At 43.8% G+C, this 21346-nt stretch overlaps 1 protein-coding gene and 1 long non-coding RNA gene across 2 annotated transcripts; one reads left to right on the top strand and one right to left on the bottom strand.

The window, feature by feature from the left end:
* On the bottom strand, positions 699 to 10135 carry LOC8067714 (CASP-like protein 5A3). Its single transcript, XM_002464664.2, has 3 exons — positions 9719 to 10135; positions 1591 to 1723; positions 699 to 1185 (listed from the first exon to the last, which is right to left on the bottom strand). Exons 1-3 carry the CDS (start codon positions 9961 to 9963, stop codon positions 994 to 996), a joined length of 570 nt encoding a protein of 189 aa, XP_002464709.1. The 5' UTR covers positions 9964 to 10135; the 3' UTR covers positions 699 to 993.
* LOC110431893 lies at positions 11285 to 12255 on the top strand. Its single transcript, XR_002449367.1, has 2 exons — positions 11285 to 11642; positions 11724 to 12255. It is a non-coding gene; the product is annotated as an uncharacterized LOC110431893 (long non-coding RNA).

The raw sequence follows: 21346 nt of genomic DNA, 5'->3' as shown, positions 1-21346 counted from the left end.
ACCTAAGCTCGGCGCTTGCCCTTCTTAAGCATAAGGAGATGGGGAAGGGGTTAAGAAGGCCTGGTGGCTAGGACGAGCATTTGGCGCGACACGTCGGTGCTCGGCGCTGCTCGAAATCAACATTTGGACGCAGCTAGTGGCCAACGTGCGCAGTCAACATGAAAATGAGTCCCAAGACACGAAAAAATGACACGACCGTCTTACGGATATGGCATGACAACGGTGGAACACATGCTATAGGCAGAGAATATTTAGAGCTTATTTGATACAAGGGTTAATTGCTAGCTAGCTAAAAATTAATCTTAAATTAGCTCTAGTATATCAACAAGGGTGCTAACAGGTGAGCTAATTAGACCATCAAAGCTAATTTGGACTAATTTTTAGCCCTAACTAGTAGCTAACCATACGTATGAAATATGCCTTTAAGACTTTTTCCAATGCTATTACTAACTCACCAATATTTCAACATCCACGTAAACATATCAACAAAACTGCCTCAAGAAATTATTCAAATGATTTTCATCACTTTAAAAATAAAATATCTATTTTAGAAGTGAAGGGATATTATGGACAACCAGTTACAAAGGTTTAATAGACTTTTTCCATAAATCATCATTTTTACCAAACAGAGTATCCAATAATAAATCTTGGCAAGGAAACAAATCTCGAGCCAATATATGCCATCATCACAACAAGCCTCATAAAAACCATCATCTGAGTCATATATATGTATTCCATCGTACAATACAACAAACCACATAGGCAGAACATGTTAACGTCAAAGGGAAAACCCTGACAATATTTGTAATTCTTTTCAGATCCAAAGAAGGCACTCCGTATTTTGTACAGACAATTCGACCACGCACTACATTCCACATCCATTCACCAATTTCTGCATATTACAATTAGCTTTACGACACTGCATTGCTGCTACCACAAGCACCGATCTTGTGCCGAAACGGTTCAAAAGTATGTTTTAACATCCTATATTTCTCATCTGGAGGCCATCGACCAGAAATTCAAGATACAGGATGGCGCCAGCGCAAACCAGCTTATGAAAGCCATTGCTGTGGCTGTCTCGAAACTTGCACAGTGATTCTCTGCGCATATGTTGAGATCATTACCAATGAGAACAGTGATTCCTGCCGATGCACATGCTGCACCCAAGGTTAGTGTACCTGTGATCTACGAATAAACATAAAAGGTCATTAAAGGTAGTTCATGAAAGATTGTTCCATTTACAAAGAAACAAATATACAAGACCATAACATAACTTTTGATCTTCTATTGATATGTTTACAACTCTTCAATGTACAGCAATTATAGATGATTATTCCCTCTGTTTTCAAAAATGACATTTTTTTGCGCAAACTTGACCAACAATATTTATTCAATAACTCATTAGTAAAGTGAAAAGAGTACCACTAGATCTGTCATCAAAAGTACTTTGGGTGTGGCTTGTATGTCTGTTATTTGTACAAATATTCATAGAACAGACGAATAGTCAAATGAATGAAAAAAATACAACAGTGTTATATTTTTAGAAAACAGGGGATATTTTACAGAGTATGACCAAATGAAATTACTCACCCCATCTCCGATAGTAAATATACATACAGCTCGGGCATTTCTCAAAGATCGCTTGACAAGAAGTGCATAAATGTCGACAAAGGCTAGCAAAAGGCTCCACAAGCACTGCAAAATGGCTGCTGCGACAAGGTAGCTGGTCAAAAGAAAACCATCAGTCCATTCTGTAGCCAAATAGATAGCCAGATACATTTAAATCATCCATCGAAAAAAAAATCTGCATCACAACTCAACTCCTAAGGATCTGTTTTGACCCCAAACAATGGCATCAGGGGGGCAGAACTAGGTGTGATCACTTGGCATGTGTTTGGTTGAGGGGATGAATAGGGATGGGATGAGTTGATCCCACCTAGAGAGGTGTTTGCTTGTGAGGCAAGCTGGGTTGGGTCTGTCCTCGAGGAGGGAATATTCCCTAGATTTGGGGTCACGCCCATCCATGGTAGAGCAGCGGCACGGCAGCTTTGTGCAGCACAGTGGCGAGCAATGCTACAGCAGGCCAGCCCATGCAAGGGCATGTGATGGCGCAGGTCTGTGTCCAGCGCATCAATCGAGTCCCTAGGCAGCGCGCCACTGGCAGAGGAGGAACAGCGAACGTGTGGGCAAGCTCCCCCTGGGTTCCTCATCCATGAGATCTCAGAGCAAGAAGATAACTCCGAGATAGACATGTGGGCCCTAGATGAGGTGTGGGACCCACTTATTCCTGCTGCTAACCGAGAGAGAAAACGGCGTTCATCCCATATTTCTAAATCCCACAAACCAAACGAAAAACAGGTATCATCCCATCCTCAACCAAACAAATAACAAGGTCCCATCCCACCACGTCCTCAAACCAAACACAGAAATAGTTTTCAACAGTTTTAGTAGTTTTCCAAATGGCAGATTGAATATTTAAGTGATGGAAGATCAACAACTAGAAGCTTAGAAACACAAACATAGGACAGCGAGAGCCAACATGCAGAGTTTCCATTATTCAGCCCTTAAGTATCAAATGATTAGCAAATAAGCCATTAACACCCCTTATAAGTAACTTTGTGGTTGCATGAAGTCAAACATTTCAGTTTGATATTTGAAAACTGATGTGCAGGTTTTTCTTGAGTAATTTCATAAAATCAAAAACCTTTACTTCTGTTATGTTTTCTGTGAACATATTACAACAAATAGTAGTGAAGAAGTTGCATTTTGGACTTTAGAGACCGTCAGTGTCCAAAACATCAATATTTGTGACTGAAGGAAATAATTTCAAGATGCTATTGCCAAGCTATCAGATATCACTCAAATTTTAGATAGTTAGCCACTAACCATTCACAAAATCAAAATCTCTCCAAACCCACAAACTTGAAACGACATAAGCCACTCCAATTCATAAGCTAATCTGCTACCTGGGACAGTGGGATCCCACACCAATCTAAAAATGTTGTCTATGGCACATTAATCTGGATTGGTATCTACTTTATGGTTCTATTTAGATGAGGGTGGAAAATTTACTTTGGCGATTAAAGTCAAAATTGAACGATTCATTAGAAAAAGGCCAGTTTTCTAACAGTAATATTCCCAATTATTATGCTAGTTATGAAAACAAAAGAAATAGTAAAATGAAGTGTCTGATTGCATGTTAAAATGCATATAAGCATATTATAGACCTCAAACATCAAGCATAAATATAATTGCTACTTTACCGTCAGTGTTTGAATTCTGTGATGGTATAACCAAAGGAGTCCATAATATCAAACAATGTCTAACAAGAGCAAAGAAGTTCACCGAACGCCTTGAAACAAATTATCTTCTATTTTCATTTACATGTTAACATCAAACTAGATTAAAGCTATCATGTTACAATCAAAATGCATGTTCCCTTTCAAAATGAAAAACAAATATAACACATGATTACTGTTGAATATAAGTGAATTGCCCACCTCTCCCCATCAGCTTAAGCTTTTGGGTTAAATTGGTCGGTGCATGCAACTCAATATGGTATGAGATCCAGAGGTCTCGAGTTTGAATCCTGGTTAGCGCAATTAAAATAAAATAATTGCTGCTCGCTCCTATTCCACGTTGAGGCCTAAGGGAGCCTCCACGTGACTTAGGGCTTTTGGGTTGAATTAGTCAGTGCATGCAACTCAATAATTACAAGCACGCTACTACTCCTTCCATCTGTGAATACATTAATTCCTAGAGCCCTAAGTCAAATATTTTCAGGTTTGACCAAATTCATAGAAAAATATAATAGTATTTATGACACCAAATGAACAAAATATGAAAATACATTTCATAGTCTATCTAATTATATTAATTTGGTGCCATAAGTCCTGGTACACTTCCCTGTAAATTTGGTCAAGTTTTAAAAAGTTTGACTTACGACAACTCAAGGAATTAATTTATTCAGGGACAGAGGGAGTTATTGAATTGAACCATCGAAAAAAAAAGGCAAACAAACTCGACCTGAAAGGCGTAGGCAGCCCCAGGATATTATGCTTAAGAAGACCTTCTCACCTAGAGGCCCTTTCGCTTGCACTGAACTATCAATTTTTCTCCTCAGATGATTAGGCTGGTGCAATTATCAATGTATTGTAGAAAACATTCCACTACATCTATCATCTACTCCCTCTGTCCCACAAAGAATGCCATTCTCACTTCCTGAGGAGTCAAACATTTTTAACTTTGACCAATTACATAATATTTATAATGCATAATTAGTACCATTAGATGAACCATTGAATATATTTTCATAATAAATTTATTTAGTGATACAAATGTTGCTAATATTTTTTATAAAGCTGGTCAAACTTGAGAAAGTTTGATAAGCATGCATCTCATAACATCATTCGTTTTGGAATGGAGGGACTATGTTCCTATTTTAATAACACTAATCCACTAACAAAGGCATAAAAAAAGGCCTCTTGCTGAGGCTTGAGGCTCTTCACATCTCTGTGACCTGTTTTCATACAGTGAGAATTCCAAGGGATGCCCAAGACAGGAATATGGTCAATAGCAATACCAGAATTTATCTAACACGAGATCTATCAAAATTGAAGCTGTCAAAGCAATAGTCTAACAAGCATGGTTTCGTCCCTGCAACATGACCCTGTCATTGGTTCCAGGGCAAGGTTTTTGTGGGATACAAGAATTCCTCATTGCTCTATTAGTCTTGTGTCATGTGGGGCCGTGCCTACCAGACACGCGCAGGAGCGCTGAAGGCACACCGTAGGCACGGTCACCGCACAGGAAGCATGCGCTGGAAGAAGGCAAGGCCAATCACGGTCTTAGATGTGGCGCTGGAAGAAGGCAAGGCCAATCGAGGCCTTAGATGTAGGAGATTACATCCTGGCAGTTAAGGCTATGAGCCTTTAGTCTTGTATTATGGACAGGGATCGTCAAGCAATAACAATCCTATCTCCTAATTCCCTTCTTCAACAATGGGGCGCCGAAGGGTAAAACCTCGCCCCAACACCACGGATCGAAGCTACAAACTACATAGCCAAGGTCCAGCTACCCTAGACCTCGACGCCCTTGACATCTTGTGTGTAGAAGATGTTGCCCCAAACTCATTCTGTTTTTTGAAGCAAAGAAAGCTATTAGAATGAATGAGCATAAGGAGCAACACATTCATAGAGACACCACAATCTTTACTTCCAGTTATAATCAGAAATAAAAATGTAGTTCACAAAGTTTAAAGTCCAGTTGAAAACTAGCTTACTGACCAAAATTATCATTTTAAAGGTCATAGCATGCAGCTTGTTGGAAGCAATCTAGGCCATGGTACATGATTTGAGAAAGATAATTTCCTTTTCCACGATGAAACAGAAATTGTAAGTGATACCCTAGCTATCACAAGGGTAAGCTCTGGATATCATTAAATAAAAAACAGCATGCCGTCACCCAAACAGTTAGACAAGATAGCATTAATACAATGTAAATAATGAGTAACCTACTCAGAGTTGAAACCAAAGGATTGAGAACTGTTCCAATGGGAAAAAACATGATAGATTTGATGAGGACATCCCTTCCATAGATACAACCCTTCCATTGACTGTTCGCTTGAGCTTATCAGCCGAATCTGTCAGCCATTCATCAGTGTTTTTCTCTCACAACAAATCAGCAAACAGTACTTTCAGCCATTTGACTCGAGTTCAAGCACAACAACTCAATTACCAGGTAAACTCGTTCCTCACTGTCCATAAAATCTCTTCTATGAATGGGGTGCGACTAAATCATTGTGATCATTTCCTTGTTCTTACAATGTTGGTCAAGACCCCATTGGCTTTCAAACCCCATGATGAGGATGGAGCAGCTGAACAAGTGGGAATCATCATTAATGTGGTGCTCAGCTCATCTCGAGACAACAGGAAACACTCCATTAAAAATGCCATAACTCCTGGATGGTCTTAGCTATTCAATCAGGGCCTCTGACTCGGCCAGACCATCCAGAAACCTGATCGTCCAAATAATCATCGTCTAGTCGCGATTAATCGTCCGTCCAGGCTATGTGGTCGTCCAGCCAGAGAGTGGGCTGAGTTGGGCCTAGCTAGCTGTCTTATATTTTGGCCCAAGCCCATTAGAGTCTCCTCTTTCCTACCCCTCACTCTCTCAGCCTCTCACTCACAAGTCAACAGAACAGAACACACACTCTTCTCACCTCTCCCATCCAGCTGCAGCAGCCGCCTCCATTGCTGCAGTTCTGCAGCTCTCTCTCCTCTCCTCCTTTCCAGTTCCCAGCTGCTCCTCCCTCCCTTCCTAACAACTGGGCAGCGGTAGCTATCCACATTCTTGATCTGCGCCATCTGTGGCATCGGACGGTTGTTCCCTTTTAGCTGAATTTGGTAAGCGAAGCATTCTCATCCGAGTTGTTTGTGCTTTTCTGTATCTTGTGGTCCCCTTGGGCTATTTAATTGGTGAAAAATTTTGCAAAGTGCTCCTGTAGCATTTGTTTGTATTTGACAATTATTGTCCAATCACAGACTAACTAGGCTCAAAGGATCCGTCACGTAAATTACAGGCAAACTATGTAATTAGTTATTTTGATCTATATTTAATGCCTCATTCATGTGCCGCAAGATTCGATGTGAATCTTGAAAAATTTTGCAAAATTTTTGTGAACTAAACAGCCCTAACTTAAAACTAAACCGCATGTTGTATGATGAGTTGAAAACAGCTTTTCAGTTTAATTCACTTTACACAACCGGATGAACATGTAGGCCTTGTTTAGTTCGCGAAAATGCTACTCTAGCACTTTCGTTTATATTTGGTAATTATTGTCCAATTATGGATTAATTAGGCTCAAAAGATTTGTCTCGCAAATTATAGGCAAACTGTGCAATTAGTTATTTTTTTATCTATATTTAATACTTCATGCGTGCATCTAAAGATTCGATGTGATGGAGAATCTTGAAAATTTTTGGGAACTAAACAAAGCCGTAACTTTTATATCAATGTCGATGTGTTTTGGTAGCCTGTGGAAAGCAGTTCTAAAGATATGAATCCCATATCATTGTCATGTACTATACCACTTTAGTGATCTGTCTGGCCGACTAGCCAGTATATAAACTGGTATGCCGTGGTCCCTAAAACAGTTCAGAATGGCAGGTTTCATCCGCGAACAATTGCTCTTCCTAGTAACACATATAGTCTCCTTTTGCCTCCATATACGTTTGCCTTATACTAACCACTATGCATGGTACCTACGACAGGGAAGGGATCCAGCAAGTAGCTCACGGTCTATTCGCTCTGGTTGTCGTGCAATGATTAGGTTCAGTATCATCCAGGACTACACCCATGACCATGAAATATTGAACAATACTGAAACGCGTATTCTACACCAAACTGTTATACTGAACAGAATTCAGTATTGTTCAGTACCCGTGTTTCAGTATTGTTCAGTATTTCGTGGTACTGGGTGTACGGCTGGATGATACTGAACGTTGCTCAGTACTGCTCAGTATTTTTTCTACTCAGTTTTGACTTGCGGTGTAGAATAATATTCTACACCTAGGGTGTAGAATAGCATTGTCGTATATATATATATATATATATATATATATATATATATATATATATAATGGTAATGCACTTCTCAGTCTGTTCAAAATGAAGAAAACATGCTGACCAATTTATTGCAATGAGGAACACATTCGTGAACACTCACAGTCCATAGATTTCAGTTGTAAACACAGAAGCAACTAATAACGTCATGTTGATTGGTTTCCAGAATATTCGTACAGTTTGTACTGACCACCATGTTGGTGTATCTTGCCATGGCCATTGATTTTTCTCTATGGGCCATTAAGGTGACTGATAAAATTGGGAATGGTTTCTCGTGGAGAGGTAAGAAGGATGCAAAAGGCAGTCACTATTCCTCTCTAGAGAACTCGGGGTTCATGGGATTTGTAAGCTCCAAACCCTTGGCTGGTCTCTTAAGATGAGATGGTCATGGCTAAAAGAAATTGATCCAAGTCAACATTGGTCTATATTCCCCATACAAGTTCACAAATCTGTCCACACTTCCTTCTCCATGGCAAGTGGGCAATGGTGCTGGAACCTTATTTTGGCTTGATAAGTGGATTCATGGCCAACCGATAGCTGATCTTGCACAAGTTTTTTTGTTTGTAACAAGAGAAGAGCAAACAAGAGGACTGTCTTGATCCCTCACTGATCATGTCTGGGTCTTCAACATCCAAGGTGCTTTGACAGCAGGTAATATCACTGAATAACTTGGCCTCAGGACATTATTTCAGAGGTGATTTTGCAACCGGATGTATTAGACTCCCGTTTTTGGCAGCTTTATAGGGATGGGACTACTCAGCAACATCTGCAGCTGGTTTTTCCAGGGTACTATTTGTTTCAGACCATGGGAGAGGATATGGAAGATTTGAGCACCAGGCAAGTGTAGTTCCTTCATGTGGTTAGTCACTCGAAACAGGTGTTGGATGGCCGATCGACTGGCAAGATGAGGGGTCCCCTGTTCAGAAAGAAATCCTGGCTGTGACCAAGCTTAAGAGAGCATTAATCTGATCACCTTCTGGTTTCTTGTCGTTGCTCACAAATTTTGGTTCAACCTCCTGCATGGAGTAGGTCTGCAGCACCTCAGTCTGCAACCAACGGAGGATTATTTTGATGATTGGTGGGAAGAATCATTGCCGGTTGCAGTGCTCAAGTCAGAACGGACCTCAGTTCTCTGATCATTCTAGGTGGTTGGACCTTGTGGATACATCAGAATAGGTGCTCAAGTCAGGAAGGTTATCAATCAAAGTGTAGCTAGGAGTCTTGTTGCTTGCTTAGAAAGGATTTACATCTGTGGAATCTGGCCAGGGCATGAGGTATTGCTTACCCTCCTTGCCCTTGTGCCAAATGTGAGTTAATTATATGTGATTAAGCTGACAGTTGTAATAGGTGCGAATGTCCACCTGAAGACTTGGATGGTGTCAGTGCGGGTGTAGGTGTGTGCGGCTTTGTATTACCCCCATTTTCTTCTTAATATAATGATACACAGCTCCTCAGGATATTCGGGGGAGTGGGGGGGGGGGGGGAATCACAGAAGCATCTCATCAGTTTCATGAATGATTAAAATGTGAACTTAGTGAGAAAAATCATCATGGTTACATATTTGCATGTAGTTAGGTGGAGGCACTGTTCAAATAAATGGCCTTGTCAATTAGACCCTAAACAGCGAATTAAACATGATAAAATAGTCTAAATAGAATCAGAGTTGAACATGAGAAAATGGCTAAATGGCCATTTAATCCACCATTAGTCAATCGGGGATTACAACTGCCACATTGGCACCCAGGGAATTAATAACATTGTAAGTATATGAGGTGAAGTGAGATTTAGTTATCCTCCAAAAAAAAATTTTGGTAGAATACTTATTTTTGGTACACGTAAATACGTATTCTCCGGTCATCACACACAAGCTCCGCAAACAATTGAGTCAACCACGTCACACCATCGCCTAACCCTTTACACAAATAGATTCATATATACCACAAATACGACTACTATGCTCAAAGTTAAAGCGCAAGACTCAAGAAAGATCGCATGCAGAGAATATTTCCATTTCTAATCCAGGCATACAAAGAAACCAAAGAAGTCGGTTCAGATTTCAAAAAAGAGGGTCCATATGAAAAGGTATTTGCTGGACCTGAAGGCGGAGACGGACGGAAAGTCGTTGGTGGACGCCATGACGGCGAGCGCGGCGGCTGCGAAGAAAGCCTGCGCAAGGCGTAGGCCAAGCCCCGCAGGTGTCCCAGGCGCCCCAGGCGGATCCTTCATCCGCACCCCGCGCGGGTGCGCGGCGCCCTCCCCCTCCCCCAGGGCCTGCGCCGCCGCGGCCGGCGCCGGCGGCGGCGCTTCCACGGGGTGCACCGCCGGCCGGCTAGCCCGCATCGCTCGATCAGCAGCAGCACGCCGGCATCTGATCCCTTCGGAGGATGGTGGGATTGGAAATCGGGGGAGCCGGGTTTTGGGAGGTTCGCTGTGGTATGGGGGAGGCGTTTTTTTTTTGGACAAGTGGATGGGGGATCCGATAATACGACCGAGCAAAGGCGACGAAGAGTATACGACCGCTGTCTCTCTCTCTCTACACTTCGAGTGTTACCGTTACCGCATTCCCTAAATATAGTTTACAGTCTTGTTTAGTTTCAATTTCTTTTTTCAAAATGAACACAACAGTATTTTTATTTGTATTTAATAAATATTGTTTAATCATAGATTAACTAGGTTTGAAAGATTTGTCTCGCAAATTACAGGCAAATCATGCAATTAGTTAGTTTTTTATCTATATTTAATGCTTCATGTATGTGTTGTAAGATTCGATGTGATGGAAAATAAAAATTTTGTAAATTTTTTGGGGAACTAAACAAGGCCTTACCCAAATTGACTATCTAAATACTACCTCCGTCCGTAAATAAATGTATATATATATATATATAGTATATATATACTTTTATATAAAACTAAATCACATTAGATGTTTTTTCTCTTATCTACATCATTCTCTACAAAGTGTTTCACTAACTTATGATCCTCTCATAAAAACTATCCATGTCATCCCTTTATTAATTACATAAAATATCTATATAATTTCTATTATGTGCGGTACTTTTAATCTTTAATCTATTAACATAAAGTCATCTACATATGCTATTTGTCTCGTCACCTACCGAAAGCCCTAGTTTGGTTTTGATAATTGATGAAACTTAGGGACTAACAATTGTGCTAAGTGTGCAATACATTTAATTTTTAATCTATTAACATAAAGTCATCTATATATGCTATTTGTCTCATCACCTATTAAAAGCCCTAGTTTAGTTTTGATAATTGATAAAACCTAGGGACTAATCATTGTGATAAGTGTGTAGATATGAAATGATAAGTCCCATGCCAAGTGGTGGAGCTAGAGGATCATGTTGATGACCACAAGATGATCAAGTGCTTAACTTGGAAAGATGAAAGAGACACTACTACACAAATACTTTATGGTGGCCTTTATTTTTGGCCCTCAGAGTCCTCAGTTAATCCAGGCCGGGCTGTCGGCCCAGCAACCGCCTTAGGCCAGTCTCAATAGGGATGTTATGGGAGTGTCATGCACATTAATTAGGATGACACGTCAGCAAAAAGAGAATCTTTGCATGATTTGAGAAGGAGAGAGAATGCAAACGTTTCATGGCCACGACACGTTTGGGGACCAAAACATCGGTAACAACATGAAACTCGCGTTGAGGTGGGGAGGTTTCATCTCGTCGATCCCGTGCGGGCGAAACTCCGACGCCCGCTCCTCGGCCTTCTTCCCGCCTCCATCGGCCTTCTTCCCGCCTCTTCCCGCGCCACTTCTACCTCTGCCCTTTCCCTTTTGATTCGTGCGTGTAGTCTGAACTAGAGCAGAGCGGATCCAGCGCTGCATCTAGCAGAGTAGCGAAGGGACTCGGGGGCAGTCGGCTAGGAATCAAGAAGGGACCGTCGCATGCGTCATCGCTGCCAGTTCCGCGGCCGGTGATTTCCGCTGCCGGGGCTGACCCAACGGTACCGCGAGGAGGATGGACACCGCAGCAAGCACCAAATTCATGGTAGCACAACTTCGATCTGTGGAAGTTGATGTCTGGTAGTAGTTGATTTTGATGCCTGCAAATCGATTAATGCTTGTGCAGGTAGTTGATTTTGGTGTGTGTTTGCCTGGTTGCCGATCTGAATGCAAGTGCTTGCCTGCAACTAGCTGAGTTTAATTCTGAATGCAAGTGCTTGCCTGCAGCTAATTCTAGTAGGGTTGCGATAGAAGACAAGTCTAAGTCTAGGAGCATGATCTAGTTTCGGTTGCTGCATATTCTGATTTCTGACGATGACATGTCCACTGCATGTTCTTGATGGTTTTCCTCTAATTAGAAGTAGCCATTTTTTTAATGATCTTGGTATCCTAGTTATGCAAAATTGCAGGTTGTGTTGGGTGCGTGTGCACCTGACGCTGACGCCGGATGAGAAATGGCTACAGGATTACATGGGTACATATAATCCCAACAAGTTGTACCATTTAAATACTTTGTTTGTCTTGGAAATGTCAAAGTGAAACTCTTGCATTGTTGGAATTGTTTCATAGATAGTTTCATTTGAGTGTTGATGACATGTTAATTTTGGTAACCGTGTAATGACACTGGCCATTGAGACTGGCCTTAGTTAATAAGTTAATCAAGGTTGTCACTATAACACAACTATCAGATACCGTAAGACGGGATACCCAAATTGAGATGAGAGAAAAGGCCTAAAACATCTTATTGGCACATCCTCAAGGTGGGCTGAGACAACTCTCTTTTCGGCCCAAGGCAATACCAGTAAAACAGAATCTCCCCCTGGCTCGCTCGAGTCTCGGCCATGGGCAAATTCACGATTCGCCCGAGCCTAGGGCTCGGGTAAATTCTCACCTATTCCCCAGCATGCTACACATGACACCCACATCATAGATGGGACGCGAGACATGCCGGCACCCATACCGAAGCAGGGCATGACACGCCACTATGATACCTGCTCTCTCCCCTATTACACCTAACCACTATTACTGTGTGTATGACTGGTCAGGGGGGAGGCGTCATGTCTCAAGTACTGATACTACAATAAAATATTATCATACCCAAGCGCAGCCTAAGGGAAGAGGCCTCGGAGAGGATGGCCACGCCCCTAAACAGGACTCAATAAGGAAAGAATAGGGTTAGGCATCAAATCCACAACGTCAGGGATGGCCCGACGACATCAAAAGTGGATACCACACCGTGATCATAGCTTCGAGCAAGGAACGCCTTGCTGCTACGCATGTAAGCCCTGCCTCCTCTTGAGGCTATAAAAGGGAAGGCAGGACACCGTCTAGAGACATGATCCAATAACCCAACCATCTAAGAACTCCCACAAACACTCATCCACCTCCCAAGCCGAGACCTATGATGTTTTCCCTCTCTCGCACACGCTTGTAACCCCTACTACGAGCACTTCAGGTGCAAGATAATACAAGGCTCAATCCTCACACTAGACGTAGGGCATCATTGGCCCGAACTAGTATAAATCTCTTGTGTCCTTCTTGCATCACCATCTAGTACATGTGCACGTAGAATCACACTAACTCATTAGTGCTTGGGTCACGGGTCCAGACACCGACAGTTAGCACGCCAGATAGGGGCCTTCTGCGTGTGACACCCTTTCCTTCGGGAAAGCCCAGATGGCAGACAGTTTCCACCCACTTTGCCTCAGAACGATCATGTTGGTGTTTTGACCCCAGGGGGCAACACCAACGAGTGAATTTGTGTGCGTGCTCTCCTTTTCGGATGGTGATGCAAGATTGACACAAGTGTTTATCCTGGTTCGGGCAAAGGAAGGCCCTACGTCTAGCGGGGGGAGGGGAGAGTTTGTATTATCTTGCACCTAAGTGCTTGTACAGGGGTGAATACAAATGAACTCTGTTGAGGGTTCTAAGTCCTAGCAGGATGTGGAAGTGTATGAATGGCGTTCTACGTGTGTCGTATATCTTGTTTTTCCCAGCGTCCCCTTTTATAGTCTAAGGGGAGGCCTAGGTTTACAGGGTATAGGCATTAGTATAGGCTCTGATAGGGGTATAGCGATGACCTACTCGAGGCCTCCATACCGGCATGGCCTTGAGTCGTCTTGTTACGGTGTACTTTGGTGATGATGGCGCGTGTGTCTCCTGTGCTTATCCCTTGTACGTCGTCTGGTATTGGCTCATGTATGTGCATGCCTGGACGTCGCGGTTGTCATCATGTCCGGAGTGGTTGGAGCGCTGACTTCCATCGCCCAATCCTTCTCTGGCATGGGGTGTGCATGCTCGAGGGTCCGGGTGCACCGTTGGCCCCTGTATACGGAGCGCTGACCCTGCGGACTCGAGGGGTCTCTTGACTGGATGTTACACATGTCGCGACAGTACCATCGTGTACCTTTCTCTGATTTCAAGGATAAAGCTGGAAAAGAGGGGATTTGACGGGTGCATGATCCCTATAACATTTCCCGTGATTGCTAGGTTAGGTGGGAGCATGTCAGTCGCATTAAATGCCCTGACTCCCGTACTTGCGACAGGCGGCGGGGGAGTGCTTTTGCGCTCAAGGCCGCGCGATTCGCTCGACGCTGGTTTCCGTAATCGACGGTTGTCGGCTATCGAGCCCCTGGCCGTTCGCTCGACCGTGTTTCCATATTTGAGGCCAGGGTTGACAGTCGAATGCACTGTGGGTCGAGCTAGAGCGTTGAGGAACCTATGTTCGCAGTGGATCGTCGAGCCTGACTCTTGGGTTATATTTTGATCTTTTCATCAAGGATGTCCACTGGGGTACCCCCTTTTGACACCCTCGACACTTATCCCCCGAGCCCTTGCTCGAGCACTTGTGGTCGAGTAGAGGTTGTATCGATTGTCGAATATCTGTGGGGGGCGCGCAAGCGACCCCCACAGGGGTAGCCCCCGAGGCCTTGGAGGAGTCATTGGACTTCTTTGAGGGCTGTATTTACCTTGGCCTTGGATGCCTTAGGCCCTCCTTTCGTCGGGGTTTGTCAGTTCTTGGTGAAGCCCCCGAGCCTCGTTCGCCCATGGTTTTTGCGGTCGCCAGCTCGTGCTTGCTAGTTCCTTTTGCGATGCGAGGAGCGTGACATAACCCCAATGAGGCGAGTGCCATCGTCCTTGGTGAGCTATTATCGAGTAGTCAAAGTGAGAACCCATGCCCTATTCGATGGGGGTTGGCTGTAGCTAGAGGCATTCTCATTAAAGCCAGGCTTGCGTGGTCGCGGATACTGGTCTCGTTCGATTGAGTCCTGCGGCTCAACGCCTCCCTTAGAGGGGATTCCTCATGACCTACTTGCCTTGGCCTTGGATACTCCTAGTATGGCCTCGAGGTTCTGCCTTTGAGCTACGCCTCGTTTCGACCCCCCACTGGGTGTCCCTGACTCGAGTAGTCGAGAGCGACCGTCGAACCCTGTCGGTGGGCCAGTCTGCGCTCTCTCGAGTTTTCATCGGCGGTCTGCGCTGAACTTACCTTGTGGTGGAAGGAGACGCCGTGTGGTTTGCCTTCTTGCTTGTTGGGCGCACCTTTTTAGGAGATACCCGTTGTGGCGTTATCCCACTTGGGTGGAATCCGTAATGTCCTGTCGCGGGAAAAATAGGACCGTTAGGTGGCGCATTTATGGAGGGAGTTACCATGATTGTCGGATTCGTCCGTTGTGGCACGCCTATATATATCGAGGTTCCATTTTGCTGTTTCCCCTTCCACATTCCGCCGATGCCTTCATTCCCCCTTTCTCCACACTTTCCTGCACACCGAGACAAACTAAGCTCAGAGAGGAGAGATAGCCAGGGTAGAGTCACCTTCCGCCGCGCCATACGTGCTGGGATCATGCCGGTGAGACTCATCGCCGCCGCCGACTGGCGCCCGTCGATTGCGACGGAGCGCCGGCTGCGGGACCTAGAGAGGGAGGGGCTTCTCTGCCCCCTCACCTCCTTGACGCGGCCGGAGTGGATTGCGCCGCTGGTGGAACACCGGGAACCGAGTCCGCCTGAAGGCTATGTGGTCTCCTTCATCAAGTTCCATCGCCATGGGCTCAGGTCTCCTCTGAGCCGCTTCATGAGGGCCCTCCTCCACCACTACGGAGTCGAGCTCTAGCATTTCTCCCCCAACGCAATCTCCGTCGTGGTGATCTTTGCCGCAGTGTGTGAAGATTACTTGGGAGTGATGCCGCACTGGGAGCTATGGCTCCACCTCTTCCGGGGTGAGCTGTTCCACGCTCCTAGCGAGACCACCAGGGTTAGGAAACTGGTGTGGGCCGGCTGCATCAATCTGGTCTAGAAGATAGGGCACGCAGATGAGCCTCGAGAGTACATTCCTACTAGGCTAACGTCAAATCATGCCTAGTGGGACTCTCAGTGGTTCTACCTTCGCAATGACGACGGCTTCTTCCCCGCCTACACCGGACGGCTAATCAAGGAGCGCCCCGAGGACTGAAAATACGATGTCATCAAGACCCATCAGTCTCGGTTGCGCCCCCTTCTTGACGCCCTAAAGCGTAGGGCTTGACCACGGCTCTTGTCCTCTCAGCGGTCCACCATCGATGGGTGTTTCTGTTGATATCTCGACTGCTGAGGATGGATGAGATGGGCCCTCACGCTCCGTCCTGGGACCTCGAGGCATGTCAGATGTCAAACGAGGCACACCCGGATGAGGAGGTGGCCGCCAGGGTCAGGGCGGCCGTCTTGGGCGACTTCCAGCCCTAGCACGTGAACTCCTTTCCCATGAAGCCCAATGAAGGCTACTTCGACCTGGTGTTGACGGTCCTTAAGTATCAAATATAATCAACAAATAAACAAAGAAAAGGATCCAAATGCAACCAATACCCAGACTTAGGGTTTTATCTGACAGAATTCCACGAGTTTTGGTGTTTGTCTATTTCTGCAGGGGGGTTATCAGGAATTATGGAGGAAAGGCCCACACGTCGGGTTTACATAGAGATATTAACATGCCACGCAATTATCCAACATCTAGAAGAGTCCAGAAGCCACATGAACGAGCGGGAGGCTGAGCGGGCCCGGGGACAGGGCGCCCGCCCTGGCCTGAGAGCCAATCAGGCTCCGCCTCGCGGATCATGCTCCACTGACCTAAGGGATTAAGGAAAACTGTGCGATTAAGGTCGGTTTGACCCAACGGCCCATATTCATTTGGAGGGGCTATATAAGCAGGCCCCCTGGCCCCTGGAGGAGAGGACCTCTGAAACCCTAATTCATTCATTCATCTCGGGAGAAGAAGTCTCTGATCAAGCCCTAGAGCCACCACATCAACTAGATCTCTAGTTTAGCATAGCTACATAGGATTAGAACTAGAAGGAGTCAATCGTCGATTGGTTTCCGGATCTGTCAAGAGGATTCTTGGTAATTCCTCTATTGTTCTTCGTTTGTTCATCATTGTTCTTCAATATTATGAATATGACTTTGTTCTACTTCAATATATTGATTATGACTTTGCTCTACTTGTTTATATTTGCAATTATATCGTTCTTAGTTTATCATAGTTATATGCTTGGCTTAGTTAGATTGAAATTATATACATGTTTAGGATTGTATAGCGTTTATCCATGTGTACAGTGGGTAAATGATAAGTATTGTGTAGGCGTGGTGCCTATACCGTATTTATCTGCGATTGTACCCTATATGTCGAATCGCGGGGTAGTTCGTGGTGGTGACAGCTCCATTGATTCTTATATGGTCCCCCTCCCGTGTATAGGGCAGGTAGAGCAATATTATTACAAGTGAGTGATTGCTATGTTTCTCATCTTGCTTGATAATATCACTATGCATAGGCGTAGTCCTCTCTGGCAATGATTGCCAAGTGTAATTGCACTAACTATGATATGCTAGACTTTATAGTTAAGAATAACTTAGGAAATATTCTTGTAGTTCATCCTAATTCCATGCTAATGACTTGCTAGAATATCTGTTGATGTGCTTATCATTATTATATGTGGCTAGTTATGCTGATCAGATTAATTATCTTTGTCACCATTCATACTTTATCTATATTTTATGTGACATTTATCCCTGTATGATAGAGATAGATAAATGCTCTCTATTACACATGCAATGATAGATACTCAATTCCATATTTCATTCCATAATCAACATTGATGATTAGCAATCCCTTCCCAGTGGTAAAAATCTAAATAACGATACCTGGAATACTTCCCGGTTAAAATGCTACATCAATCTGTGCGCTTGCAGATCTCATTTATTATTCATTCAGAAGAGCAATTGCATATTTCAATACCGCGTCTCTCATGTCATGTTGGGGATGACAACTTGGCTTAAGTGGCATGAGGGATAGGTTCGGCATTTTTGGCGCCGTTATCAGAATTAGAAAACTAAGTCTACTTTTGGTAATGACGTTAAGAATGCCCAACAAGCATTTTTGGCGCCGTTGCCGGGGAAGGTTGATTACTAATAAGGAATGAATACGGAATTTTGAGTCATCATTCGCATCACTAATATGATTGAGATTATCAATTCTCTCATACAGTTTTACCCCTGTATTTTTCTATTTTGATTATTTTATGCAGGGTAATGTATGAATAGAAGACATCTTACAGAAAATTTTGTTGATGATCTCGAAGAATTATTTAGAAAAACAAGAGCCAAGCTCAAGAAGACATCGTCAACACTTCAGCACAAAAGCTTCGTCCAATCCAGAAGATCGCCGAAGTTTCATCCGAAACTTGTCTTCACAGTTCGAAGCCATGGCAAACAAGTCGATCCGCGAGTTCTTAGCTCCCACTACGGACAACATCCGCACTGGACCTGCTGTGGAGATCGACTGCAACTTTGAGCTCAAGCCTAGACTCATCAACATGGTGCAAGCCAACCAGTTCTGTGGAAAGGCGCACGAAGATGCTTGTGCTCATCTCCAACACTTTCTGGAGATTTGCAGCACATTCACCATGTCAGGAGTCTCTAGAGATGCTATACTACTTCGCCTCTTTCCATTCTCACTGTTGGGGAGAGCGAAGCAGTGGTTCTATGCTACAAATGAGAAGAATACTACATGGGCACTCTGCTCCACAAACTTTCTGGCTAAGTTCTTCCCCATGGGCAAGACCAATGCTCTCCGTGGAAAAATTACAAGTTTTCAGCAACAACATGATGAATATGTTCCAGAAGCTTGGGAGCGCTTCCAAGACTACATCCTAGAATGTCCCTATCATGGAATGGAGAGCTGGTGTAACATCCCAAAAATTCACATTTAAAAATCACTCGTATTAAAAATTATTTTCAAAATATATTTCAAAAACTATAAATCATTTGAGCTCTATAGTATCTCCATCCAATTCTTTTCCATCCATCCCAATTATCCATCTTTAAATATAACGTGCACTACATGGCATGAGCATCACATGTCCGTTACTCATCTCTCTCGCTTGCTCGCTTTGCCCGATACCCAGCAACGGCGCGTGCGCCGACCCCACCACCATCAGCGCCGCAGCGCACTCGCGCCCGGCTCCTCGCCGAGCGCAATCGCTCGCACGCGCACCGCGACATGCGGGCCCCACCTCTTGCCTTTTTCCTGCTTCTCTTTTGCTGTACAAAAAGATAGCAAGTCACAACGCACAACTGGGCACCATCCATATGTTTCGCGCACAAATAACAGCGAGTACCAGCAAGCTTACATGCAACAAAACATAGCAGTGCACCTACACGGATATATATCTCATGCATGCATGCAGGACATGCCACCGTCCATTTGCATGCACTTGCATGCAAGGACATTGTGATTAGGCACCGTCCATTTGCATGCACCGTGCATACAAATAGGACATCATCCTTCGCATACAATTAGGCACCGACCACCTGCAGCACCGTCCTATTGTCCTGTGTAACCATGCGCTACAGTAGCATTTTTAATGGCAACGAGCTGAGCACTCTGGCCTATAAAAAGGCACTCTCGGGTGCTCACTCTCACCACCCGGAGAAACACGTTCACTCACTCGCTCTCACTTCGCGTATACCGTATACGGCCATACGCACAAGCCGAGCTCGACTGTCGTCGCAAGACGAGGTGAGCAGGTCATGAGCATCTCCTTGCTCTTCTCTGTCTTTCTCTAGTATTTTTTCGGTATCTCTCCTTGTATTTGTCCGTACCGATTCACTGCCAAGAACTCCACGAACTAAACCATAACATACGGAAGAGCTCTAATGATCCCTGCTAATTTCTCTTTTCCCATGCATGTGTGGGCCATAAGCATTGATTTCACCAAAAAGTACATGCATGCACTACCAGCCAAGCAAATGCCCACGTGAAGCATCCATTCCTTAATCATCGTTAGCCTTTTTCACGTGATTAAATTCTGGCCATCTCACAAATACCACATGCTAACTCTGATTTCAATAATTCTTTTTTTCTAAATTCATCTAAAATCATGATCTACCTCCCATATTAATTTCATGATTTTTTAGAGCTCATTTGAATTTATGTGATTATTTATCTGTGCTTGTTGTCTGTGTCGGTCGTCGCGTATTTTAGCTGACGGAGTGAACAAACCGGAGAACGAGAACGTTGGAGATGAGTACCACGAGTTCGACGTCGAGAACCCGGACTGTCAGCAGGAGTTTGCTAAGGACGCCGACGGAGACAAGTCCAACCGATTCCCTTTGATGCATATTGACCCTATTTTTAAACACAACATGTAGAAGCCGTTTTAAATATTGCATGTACGATATATGTATGAAGTATTTTTGCTGCTTAGTTAAAACATGTTGAATAGCCATCCTTGAATTGATATTACCTGGTAATTGTCTTGTTCGAACCTAGAAACAAATAATATGCTATGACAGAAATATTATTATTTAGTATGCTTACGACTTGTTACTCATCCTAGATACTCATGGCTGTATTTTCTCAAATATAATGATTTTAAAAGTAAAAGGTGTGAGTGGTGAAAATAAATTGTGGGTATTGTGAAAGGGTTAATGAACAAGTTATAGATGTGATTACTATGGAGATGGGGCGGATGGCATCTCTTTGGGGATGCTCTGGTGTTGTGGCTTATACCTTGCGAGGTTAAGCGTGAAGATATCCGCCTTGTCTCGATTAAGAACTGAGTTGATGATTCATCTTGCCTAACTCATTTATCGTACAACCACTCGCCTTGCATGGGAAAGGCTTAGCCTAAATCCCTCTAGTTAGTATGGCAATCACCTGGAGGCAGGTGTGCAACGGGACACTAAGAGATGTATGTGAAATGGTGAAAATATATGAAATATAAAGAGCTCTGTGAATTATTGTGGTATCATGAGATGTGGCCTTAGTGTTTCCGTGGTGAGCGCCATTACTTAGCTATGGAGGGTAATGACTTTGATGGATCTGTGCTTGCACGACGGTGTAAGTTATGGTATCCTACAGTTGGGTATTCTTAACATCATTACCAAAAGTAGACTAAGTTCTCTAATCTAGTAACGGTGCTAAAAATGCCAAACCTATCCCTCACACCACTTAAGCCAAGTTGTCATCCCCAGCATGATATAAGAGACGCGGTATTGAAATATGCAATTGCTCTTCTAAATAAATAATGAATGGGATCTGCAAGCGCACAGATTAATACCGATGCAGCATTTTAACCGGGAAGTATTCCAGGTATCGTTATTTATATTTTTACCACTGGGAAGGGATTAGAAATCATCAATATTGATTACAGAATAGAATATGAGATTGAGCATCTATCATTGCATGTATAATTGAGAACATTATATCTAACTCATCAT

This window comes from Sorghum bicolor, chromosome 1 (assembly GCF_000003195.3).
Source record: "Sorghum bicolor cultivar BTx623 chromosome 1, Sorghum_bicolor_NCBIv3, whole genome shotgun sequence".
NCBI classification, from domain to species: Eukaryota; Viridiplantae; Streptophyta; class Magnoliopsida; order Poales; family Poaceae; genus Sorghum; species Sorghum bicolor.
The sequence above is the reverse complement of the archived record's forward strand: the minus strand, read 5'-3'. Positions and strand labels throughout refer to the sequence as shown.

What these genes read in the sequence shown, in the direction of transcription:
- LOC8067714 (XM_002464664.2), bottom strand. Translation starts at nt 9,963, where the DNA reads ATGCGGGCTAGCCGGCCGGCGGTGCACCCCGTGGAAGCGCCGCCGCCG. An exon ending in CCGTCCGTCTCCGCCTTCAG is followed by an intron (nt 1,724 to 9,718) that starts GTCCAGCAAATA and finishes TCTTTTGACCAG; the next exon opens with CTACCTTGTCGCAGCAGCCA. An exon ending in TATTTACTATCGGAGATGGG is followed by an intron (nt 1,186 to 1,590) that starts GTGAGTAATTTC and finishes GTTTATTCGTAG; the next exon opens with ATCACAGGTACACTAACCTT.